General features: G+C 57.1%; 2 protein-coding genes across 2 annotated transcripts; both read right to left on the bottom strand.

Annotated features, from left to right (window-relative positions):
* Window positions 1–756: 756 nt before the first annotated feature.
* On the bottom strand, window positions 757–4,098 carry CCDC194 (coiled-coil domain containing 194). The gene is made up of 4 exons (XM_068534757.1): window positions 3,775–4,098; window positions 1,907–2,003; window positions 1,385–1,517; window positions 757–907 (listed from the first exon to the last, which is right to left on the bottom strand). Exons 1-4 carry the CDS (start codon window positions 4,096–4,098, stop codon window positions 757–759), a joined length of 705 nt encoding a protein of 234 aa, XP_068390858.1.
* Window positions 4,099–7,176: 3,078 nt separating this feature from the next.
* Window positions 7,177–9,674, bottom strand: BST2 (bone marrow stromal cell antigen 2). The gene is made up of 5 exons (XM_068534758.1): window positions 9,339–9,674; window positions 8,485–8,539; window positions 8,145–8,205; window positions 7,760–7,878; window positions 7,177–7,507 (listed from the first exon to the last, which is right to left on the bottom strand). The coding sequence occupies exons 1-4, from the start codon at window positions 9,603–9,605 to the stop codon at window positions 7,779–7,781; spliced, it is 483 nt and encodes a 160-aa protein (XP_068390859.1). The 5' UTR covers window positions 9,606–9,674; the 3' UTR covers window positions 7,177–7,507; window positions 7,760–7,778.
* Window positions 9,675–10,463: the final 789 nt, after the last annotated feature.

Raw genomic sequence — 10,463 nt, 5'->3', positions numbered from 1 at the left:
CTAGAGGGTATCATGTTAACTGAAATAAGTCAGGCTGAGAAAGACAAATACTGTATAATCTCACTTACATGAAATTGTTGCTATTTTGATGATCTTTTCAGAATTTTTCTCATTTGATCCATTAGTATGGTGAATTTTATTAACAGACTTCCAAATATTGAACCATCTCTGCACCTCAGGCATAAGTCACTTTGTTATGGTGTATCTTAAAAATGTGTTATTTGGTTTTCTGCTAAAATTCCATTTGGGAGTTTTGTACCCTCTTCATAGGGAGAGGGGTCTGTAGTTTTCCTATTGTGCCATTTTTGTCAGCTTTTGGTGTCAAGGATATGCTGGCTCTCACCATTCCGATCACTCATTTTACAGGCAAGGTAAACTGAGGACCAGAGAGGAGAAGTAACCCCTTCAGGTCACTCCCAGGTCAGGGCTGGACCCTAAGTCCTCACGTCTGTGGGATGAGGGCAGCACTGTCCTTGTCCTTAGAGGGGACTTAAGTCCCAGCTCTGCACTATCTCACCTTGTGACCAAATGGACCTCAATTTCCCCATCTGCAAAATTAGCACTAGATGGTCAAGGAGAGAGGGTCGGGTCTTCTTTCTGCACAGTTTCCGTTCAGGGCGGCTGTCGGTCGAAAGCTGGGCGTTGATGGGTGTCGACTGAGCATCTCATCCAGCGTGGGTACCTCTGTAAGTGTCCCAGCAGGGCCCCCAGTGTCTGTCCTCCTGGCCTCGAGCCCTGATCCAGCTGGGGTCTGACTCACCCTCGTGCGCGCCGCGCTGGTCGCCTGCAACCCCCGGAGGTTCCCGGGCGAGAGCGCGAGCGGGGGCTGGGCCGAGGTCGGGACCCGGAGCGGGTCCGGGGGTGTGGCACTCTGCGCTGGGGACCGGCCTGGGCTTCCAGGGTGTAACTGCCGGGAAGGAGGGAGGGTCCCGTCAGCACCTGTAACCCCCTTCCCCAGAGACCCTCCAGCATTCTTCCGCCTTTCCTGGGAACGCCCCCTCCCCAGAGATCCCATGCTCCAGGATCCCCCATCCCTTCTCCACCCCTGGCCATTTCCAGGACCCCTCCCCAGGGACCCCCAGCCTTTTCCCCAGAAGCTCCGCCTCCAGGCCCCCGGCCCCTCGCTCGATACTCGATTTTTCTTGCATCTTCCACTTGCACTCCCCGCCCTCGCCGGAGCCCCCAGTATGCGCCCGACCCCAGGGACCCGTGCCTCCAGAGTGCCAGCGCTAACGTGGGGGATTCCCGTCCCCAAAGAGCGCCTCCCCCGCCCCCCAAGTTCTAACTCCTGACCTTCACTTTGACTCTCCACAAGGCCCCGCCCACATGGGCAGGGGCATGGGCTCGCCCTCCCCCGGACCCTTCCCGCCCACCCCTCACTCACACGTGCTCGCGCAGCGCCGCCTCCCGGGCTGCGCAGGCTTCACCCTCGGCCTCCGCCGCGCTCGCGCGCCCCTGCACCGCGGCCAGCCGCTGCGCAGACTCCGTGGCCGCCGCCTCCCAGCGCGCCAGGGCTTCTGCGGGCGCAGGGGGCAGGATCAGGCTGGAGACCAGGCTCCTGCCCCTCGCACACCAGCTCCGAATTCATAGTCTGCCTACTATTTGCGTGGTTTATTTTATTTGAATTAAGTTTGTGTGCTGTTTGCCTGACCTTTACGTGTTATTTGCATAGCTTTTCATAGGTTTACATTACTTTTGGGAATCTCTACACGGCGTGTGCATATTTTGTTGTATTTGCATTGTTTTCTGACATTCGCATGACCTTTGCATATTATGTGCATTTCTTTCACAAGTTTTCGCGTTCGTCTGCTTTACGTTTGCACCTGTACGTGTCATTTGCGTAGCTGGGAACCTTCTAGGCTCCTCCCACCTGTAGACCTGCCCACCACTTTGCACCCCAACACACCTGTCAGCGCCCCGTTCTCAGCCCCCATCTGGGTCCCCTGAGCCTTGGCCTCGTCCATCTCAGTCTTCAGTGTCATCAGTTGGGTCTGAAGCCGACTCTGCGGAGTGGAGGGGAAGTGAGGGGGGAGGGGGGGAGGGGAGAAGGAGTGAATTGGCCCCGCCCTTTCTAGGGGAGACTGAGACTACACTGGTGTTCCTTGAGCTTTATTTGGACCTTTGGGGTCCTGTAGTTGTAAAACACAGACGTGGCCTCTGAAGTCTGGGGTACCGAGTGGTGACAGGTGCCTGCCTGGAAGGAGATCTTTGTCCAGGTCAACCGGCCCCTACTCCAGGCCAACTAGATGTAGAAAAGGTTTAGCTCTGCCGACAGGATCTGGGTCCAATCCTAGCTATATCTAGACTTGCGGACTGGGGTTTCAGACCAGCACAAGCCAATTTGGTGGTTGATAATTAGGTTTCTAGGGTATACTTAGTCACCTCTGTGAGACTGTTACAGTAGAAGTGGAAAATGGGGTTTTTCTTTCCTACTAACAAGCCGGGAAAACAAAGGAATGAGTGAATGGCTATAGAAACAGCAAAAGCAGGCCTATAAAAGTTAAGCAATCCTAGTTTCACTTTAACTGTTACTAATCTGTAGTGCATGCAACTAGAATTGTCCTACACAAAGCTAATTCCTTAATCACTCTCTGACTCTATGTGAATTATATCCTGCACCTGGCATTCTTTTCTCCCACACTCCCTTGTAACACTCCCTTGTAGCTTTCTTCATTTCAGAGAGAAGGTCACCAGCGATAATCTTGGAGATGACCACACCCAGTTACGGAGCTGCCTGATGTCAGCTGTGGCCGTTTTGAAATTTCCCAGAAGAAGAATGCAAGTCCATCACTGCCTTGATCCTTATCAGCTACCCCAGACTACAAGCCCTGACTATAAGACTTCTCCCTATTCCCCCAGAGAGGGGGGCACAGTTTTTTTGAGGTGCTAGCCTGCTGTGTTCCCTCTTTGCCTGGCAAAGAAATAAAGCTACTCTTTCTACTTCCTCCAAAACTCTGTCTCCGTATTTCTATTTGGTACTGTTGTACAGAGGCCGAGATTTCGGCAACAAGACATTCTGCAAAACCACTGGCCTGGCTTCCTCAGAGAATCCTCCATGGAGAGGCAGAGACAGAATTTGAACCCAGTGCAGGCTGCTCTTAACCTCGGCTGCCCCAGGCCTTTCCCTTAGGCAGTCAGGAAAGGTGTAGGGATGAATTTTCAAAAGACATGAACTTTCAAAAATTCATACACTGCCCAACCTCTGCTGCGCCTGGGACACAGGGGTACACAGTAGTTATTCAATAAACATGAATGGTTGGGACACTGAGGATGATTCTTCTGCGAGGCCCAGGGCTGGGAAGGGTTAAGGAAGGGTTTGAAGGGGGTGGCAGGAGGAAAAGGGAGGACCTGGCTGGTACCTCTCCCAAGAGGCCAACTTTAGCCTCCTAATTACAGGTGACATGAATGTCCCTCTCTTGAAATAGGGCTGCTGTACACTGGCTGGGAGGTGGGATGTTGAGTGGGTACCTAGGGGGAGGGTTAGCACAGGGCCTCCCCAGGTGGGCTTAGGGGTCTGAGGCTTCCCTAGCCTCCACCAGTGATCTGGCAAATAGCAGAGGACAGTGGCACCTTCTTGGTCAGAAGGTAGACTCAAGGATGAACTGGCATTGTAGGAGTTGGAAGGAATTACGTGTGTATTCTTATTTGCCTCCCTCAATTGAAGAATGGCGGAAACCAAGGCACAGGGCGTGGTGGGGGGGAGCCCCAGGGATGTGTGTGCACCCTCTCCCCCCAATATTCTGGATTCCCCAGCCCCCCACCCTGCCCACCTACCTGGCGGCCCTCACAGGCCCTTAGGGCCTCCTCCAGCTCCTGTCGGACACCCTCGGCCTGGTTCAGCTGCCTGGTCAGGGCCTCCTCGCGCTGGGCAGCCTCTGCCAGCCGGCGCCGAAGTTCCTCGACCTCGGGCACCAGGTCTCCAGGCGGCGCCGTGGTGTTGGCCCCTGGCTCTGGGCAGCGAGGCCTCCGGGAGGCCGAGGCGGCCAGATTCCAGGCCAGCAGGGCTGCTCCAGCCGCCACCGCTGCCAGGAACACCGCGGCCCCGCACAGGGCGAACACTCGCCTGGCGCGCCCCGGCTCCGGCCCCGGCTCGGCCATGCCGCCGCCATCCACAGCTCTGGCCCCAGACGGCCACGAGCATTTAATTGGCACCTTGGGGCACCAGGGACACCCACGGTTCCGCCCTGCCTGGCGGTGGCTTCAAGTTTGTTGGGAGGGGCTGGACCCACGCCAGGGGCCAGGCCAGGCTAGTGGAGCCCAGGACAGGACTGGGGGGGTGGGTCCTGGATTCCAGTCTGGAATCTGCATCCCACGTGACCCTCTGAGCCTCAGTTTCCCCCTCTGTGAAGCGGAGATGACAGTAGCTCCTGCCCCGTAGGGCTTTGTGGGACTCACTTGAGCACATCTGCGCAAAAGCACCCATTTGCACAGGGGGCGCTTGGCGAGGGTCTGGGGGTATATTGTCCCTATTCTGTTCATGGAAAGACCAAGCCTAGAAGACGGGAGGCTACTCGAGCATTTGAGGTCGGCCTGGCTCAGGCTTCCACACTTCTTGTGACTGGCTGTGAGAACCAGAGGGTCGACGCAAGGGTGGATCGGTCCCATCTCCCTGCCCGTTCTCCATTAGGCCACCAGGGGGCGATCTTACAACGTGAATCAGATCCAGGCGAGTTCACACCGTTCCCCAGACTTCCCTCTGAGTCAAATCCTCCTCCTCCCCCTTCGCCCTCTTTCCCCTTATCTCCTCTTGGCCCTCCTCCATTTCCACCTCCCTTTCCTCCTCCTCTTCTTCCCCAGCAAGGCCCCTAGCAGGTCTGTGATGTCACTTCCTGCTCTTAGCCCCCTCCAGCCCTTCTCAGCGCTCTTCAGGCCAGCGCATTCCTACCCCAGGGCTGCCTGAGAGCCCTCTCCTCCCTCTTTGCCCAGTTAACAGTTCCTACCAGCTCTGCCCTGTCCACCAGTGTGTCTCCTCCTCCAGAACCCTCCCCCTTCCCCACTAACTCAGGCCCCTTTTGATCAGCTCTCTCAGCTCTGCTGTCATTTTACCTGTGTTTGATTCCTGGCTGCCTCCCCCATCAGACTGGGTGAGCCCCTAGAAAGCAAAGCCTGCACCTGCCCTGTTCACACTGCCACCGTGTGGGCCTGGCACACAATAGTTGTGCAGAAATGTGAGCTGAGTGAACACTATGAACTAGAATCTGTGTCCCTCCCTGACCTGCCCCGCCCCCTCCCCCCCCCCAGTTCCACATTAAGAAACCAGAGCCCAGAGAGGCTAAGTCTCAGGCCAGGGACACACAGCAGCCACAGGTCACTGCCAGATTCCTGCTGAAGCTGCAATCCCCCCAACAGCCAGCCAGGGAAGAGGGGCATTTTTAGGAAAGAGAGACGTTTATACCCTGGCCATTGGGTGGGAATTTAGGGGAAGAAATTGAGCAGGTCAAACCCATAATATTGGGGCAAACCTGCCCCCTCCATCAGCGAAACACAGCCCAGGTATGGTGGGGGTGGGAGGCGGAGCTGTTTTGGGACTTTCCAAGCTGGGAGCCCAAGCTGGGAGTTGGGGGTGAGGATGTTGAGTGGGGATGGGAAAGGACTGAGGTCACGTGAGAAAGGTTTGCTTCCCGGCAATCAAGAGAACCTGCTAGAAGCAGAGGGTTCCATTGCCTGAGCAGCTGAGGAACCCTGAGAGAGTCCAGTCACTTCTCTGGACCTCAGTTTCCTCATCTGTTAGATGGGGCTGCCAATGGGGGGGGTGGAGAAATGACTCAGTCATTGTAAAGGGACTCCATGGGAGCACCTGCTGAGCCCCCCTGTGAGCTGGGGACACAGAACTGACGGGGACCCAAGCCTCACCTTCTAGAGCCGAGGTTCTCACCGGAATTGATTCTGCCCCCCAGGGGAAACTTGGTAATGTCTAGAGGCATTTTTTTTGTTGTCACAACCTCGGGGTAAGGTGCTATGGGCCTCTAGTGGGTGGAAGCCAGGGATGCTGCTCAACGTCCTACAGTACACAGGGCAGGCCCCACAGCAGAGAATGGTCCAGTCCAAATGTCAAGAGTTTGGAGGCCGAGAAACCCTGCTCTAGAACTTCAGAGTGGGGAGCTGGTGCTCCGAGCAGCGGGTGGAGACTAGCTGAGGCCATGAGGCAGGAAGGAACTTGACAAATCAAAATGCAGAGAAATGGTCACAGGGAGTGGAGCAAGAGGAAGTTAGGGGCCGGGGGTGGGGTCGGGGGGCATCAGGGGAGGCCTGTGGCAGGGATGGGGTTTGGGGGGCCCTGGGAGGACAGCGGGAGCCATGGAGGAGGGGGCCCGACCATCTGGGCTCGGGACCATGTCGAGGGCAGTGCAGAATTCTGGGAATTCTGGGCAGATGCAAGGGACCTGCCCCCACCCCCAGCCATACACAAGAAGTTGCCCGGACAATAGTCAGGATTCCAGGGGAACTTGGAGGAAGGAAGATAACAGAGGAGGAAGGAATTATGGGCCATGGGAGGATCCAAGAAAGTGGGTTGAAGGGTTTATCAGATGGTAGGCTTCAATTTTGAACACCTTCCAATTTTTTTTTTTTTTTTTTGGCCGTGCCATGCAGCTTGCGGGATCTCAGTTACCCAACCAAGGACTGAACCCGGGCCATGGCAGTGAAAGCTCAAAATCCTAACCACTAGGCCACCAGGGAACTCCCAGTGGCCTTCAATTTTGAGAAGCAGAGAGGCTTTCTGGAGGAGGGGCTCCCAGAGCTGGGTACTGCAGGATGAATAAGAGTTTGGGGGATGGAGGAGGAGGGGGCATTGTGACACAGGCCTGTGTGTGTCTGCAGATCCAGGTTTGATCCCAGCCCTGCACTTTCTGTGGGAAGGGATTGGGAACCAGGACAAAGTGTTCCTCATCACAGCCTTGGTTTCCTCATGGGACCACCGCCATCAGAAGATCCCGGTGAGATGAGAGCAGAACACTGCAGGCAGGCTGATGAGGGTGTAGAGTTCTTTAAGACGATCCAAATGGAGAAGAGGGCTGGGGAGGCAGTGGGGTGGTGACTGCCAGAAACGCAGGGATTCCTGAGAACATTCTAGAGCAGGGAAAGCTGGATGTGGATGTCAATGGGTATCCACCCTGGCCCGCAGGGCAGGCCCCAGATGCTTGGGGATGACACAATAACACTCCAAAAACTTGAGAGTAAAGTTTTTCCCCCCCTAGAGGGGTGTTTACTTTTTTGGAGCCCAAAGACCCCAGAAGAAAGTGACTTTCTAGAAACCGTGTCAGCAAGAAGCAGGTGCCCCACCTTCCACCTCCGTGCCCTCCTCAGCTCTAGGGCAGCCTTGGGCCAACTCCGCTACTTCTCCATGCCCAAGGTATCCCTCCAGAGCTGCCCCATGGACCCCTTAGGCTACCCCATCCCCCCTCTCCTCCCCACAACCGTGTTGCCATGTGGTCCCCTCAGAACGGGCCAGGTCAGGAAGCCTCAAAGGGGGAAGCAGAGAGGGAACCGGACCAGTCCAGGTTGTGGCCTAAAAGACATCAAAACAGGGACTCAGAGGCAGATACAACACGGGCTCCGCCCCCCCAAGCCCTGCCCCGCTCCAGGACCGCCCCCCCCATCCCCTCCTTGCTCACTGGGCTCTCCCTCCCTCTCCAAGATTCTTCTCCTCCTCGGTGCCCAGCCCTCTGCCCCGCAGGTAGGCCACCTCCCCAGACCGTGACCCATCCCCGACTCCCATCCTTTCCCAGCTTTCTTCTCCCCCGAGCTGCCCCCTCCTTACCGGCCGGCTTTCTGGGACCTCAGATCAGCAGAGCCTTGAGGACCACGACCACGACCACAGCGAACAGGACGCTCCAGCAGCTAGAAGAGTTGTTCTCAGCTGAGGCCTCACTCCCGCTTCTGGAGTAGAGATCGGGACAACTCAGGCAGCTGCCGGGCCGGCTCCAGCAGCTGGAGGCTGCGCCCCCAAGAATCTCCACTCCTCCCCCACCAAGTCACTGGGGAGGAGAGCTGGCAGCGGCCAGCCCATGGCTGTGTGACACAGGGACAAGGCTGGGACTTAAACTTTGCCCCCTGAGCAACAGGGTTTTTCGAAGCCAAGGGGGTCGCGAGTCTTCGGGGTGGGGTGAAAGGGGAGTAGCCGGGGGTGGGGGGTCGTCTCGGACCTTAGTCGCTGCACCTCCTCCAAAGTGTCCTCCAGCTTCCGGTTCAAAATCTTGACCTCTCCTGGTGGGGTCGGGTACAGAATCAAGGGGCGGGTCAACACACTGACCACGCTCACTCACCTGGCTCCAACCCGGGACAAGTCCCCGCCTCTAGCCCCGCCCTCATTCAACCCACGCTGGGAAACCTGGCGTGCTCCCCCCTCCCCTACTCCAGATGGAATCTGGCCCCATCCCTCCCTCCCGACCCCAACCCTGGGACCCTCCCTCCTCAGTCCTCTTCAATATCTGGCCCACCCCTCGGAGCCGCCTCCGTGGAACGCTGGCCTCGTGCTTTTCTCACCCTGAAGCTCCGCCACCCGTGCCTGCTCCATCTTCAGAGAGTCCCTCAGGGTCACCTGCGACGCGGGGGTGGGGGTGGGGTGTGGGAAACTGGACTTCTGTCCTTGGGCCCTGGAGCCCTCCTTAGGCCCTGGGATCAGAGGAGCTCGGGTCCAAACCCCCTTCAGTTTCCACTCCGACCGTCCCCTGCACCTCAGTCTCCCACCTTGAAGAGTGGCCACAACCTCCCACCCTCCCAGGGCCACCGATAAGGGTGTGATCCTCGAAATGGGAGTTTTGAGGCCCTCCCCAAGAGAATTTGGAAGCTCCCCATGCCCAAACTCTAGGAGAAGTTTCCAGATCCCCCGGGCTATTGCCCGAGAAGATTGAGAGGTCCTCCCAAAACCAGAGCACAGGGGGGATTTCGGAGTCCAAGTAGAGGTCCAGTGGGAGTTTCAAGGTTCCCCCATATCAGGACACAGATGAAAATTCCAAAGTCTCTCAGGATGCAGTGGAAGTATCAAGAGCCTCTTCTTTCTTTGGGACCTGGTGAGGTCCCGATCCCAACCCCTAGAGGGGACTTCTGCTCCCCCAAGACTGGGGCCCGAGGGGAGTTTCTAGCTCCCACACACCAGTGCCCTGGAGTCTGGAGATTCCCCCATATCCTAGCAGGGATACTGAGGCCCCTGATTTGGGTGCTCTGGGAAGTTTTAAGACCCCACCCCACACTAGCACCCTGGAGAGAGTTTAGAGGTCTCCAAACCCTGGTGGGGACATCCAGGGGGGAGTTTTAAGGTCTATCATCTTGATCTCCACATAGACCCTGTAAGAACCCCCGCAAGTACAGGGCCCACTCCAGGGGGTGCAGTGGCTTACCACCGTCTGGTTGCAGGTGGCGGCCTGGACCTCCATCTTGTGTAAGACTTCCTGGGCCTGGGTTAGCTGGTGCTGCACGTGTCGAGTGAGGTTCTGACACTCCCGCTCTGCTTGGAGGCCATCCGTGCAGTCCTTGCTGTCGGCCCTGACAACGAAGATGATCAGGGGCACGAGGATAACCATCAGTGTGACCAGAAGCAGCAGGAAGCACACGCACCGTGGCAGCTTGCTGCAGCGCAGCACCGACTCATTCAAGTGGTCAACCATGGGCACAGGGCTGTAGTGATACAAAGTAGGTGCCCTCCAGATCTGCCCATAGGGACTGGACGGGAATTAGGGGAGGGCGCTGGAATCTCCTCTGGGCTGGGGCTACCCACTTATTAGCATAGGAGCTGTGCCGACCAATGACAAGTTCCAGCATGATCCTCTGACTTGGAGATGCTTGAATGGGGAATCTGCAGGCTGAGCAGAGCCCAGGCTTTCTGTTTCGGTTTCCTGTTTCGCTTTCCCAGAAAAAGAGGTGGGTTGTTTCTGCCTAATTATGGCCTCCGGACTTTCTGGGTTGGTTGCTGGCCGGTGAGATCCTGTGGGAGGGAACTGGGGCTACCTGCGACACCCCATCTCAAGTCCCTGCCCTTCTCCTTCATGTTTCTGAGGGTGACAACTGCAGTTACTGAGTGCCTAGTGCATGCCAGCTTTGTGTTCATCTGTACCACGACCTGAAGAGGCCGAGGGCGTTTTTGGTTCCCAAGTCCCCAGCTGGGGAAACTGAGGCTGAGAGGTGACTAGTGGACTGGGGACAGGGTCTGGGTCTGACTGAAGAGGCTGGGTTTTGAATTCAGGGGTCTCCCTGGTGACCTAGCAGGGGTTCACTTAGCATCCCTGCCACTCCCCCCCCCCCAAGGGGACCATAGGGAGCCACGGAGGGTGTCAGAGGAGGGACCATAGCCTGTGGGAGCGGGGAGACGATCTGGATGGACCCATGAGACTAAGGCTGCAGTCCCCCCATTTGGCCACCAGAGGCTGCCCCAGCCAACAAACCAGGTCCCTGTTCTAGCTCCACCCAGGAACCGGCTCCTACTTCCACAATCTGCCCCTACCACCCCAGGACTCCACATAAACCCT

The sequence above is a fragment of the Eschrichtius robustus genome, chromosome 2, assembly GCF_028021215.1.
Source record: "Eschrichtius robustus isolate mEscRob2 chromosome 2, mEscRob2.pri, whole genome shotgun sequence".
Taxonomy (NCBI): domain Eukaryota; kingdom Metazoa; phylum Chordata; class Mammalia; order Artiodactyla; family Eschrichtiidae; genus Eschrichtius; species Eschrichtius robustus.
The sequence above is the reverse complement of the archived record's forward strand: the minus strand, read 5'-3'. Positions and strand labels throughout refer to the sequence as shown.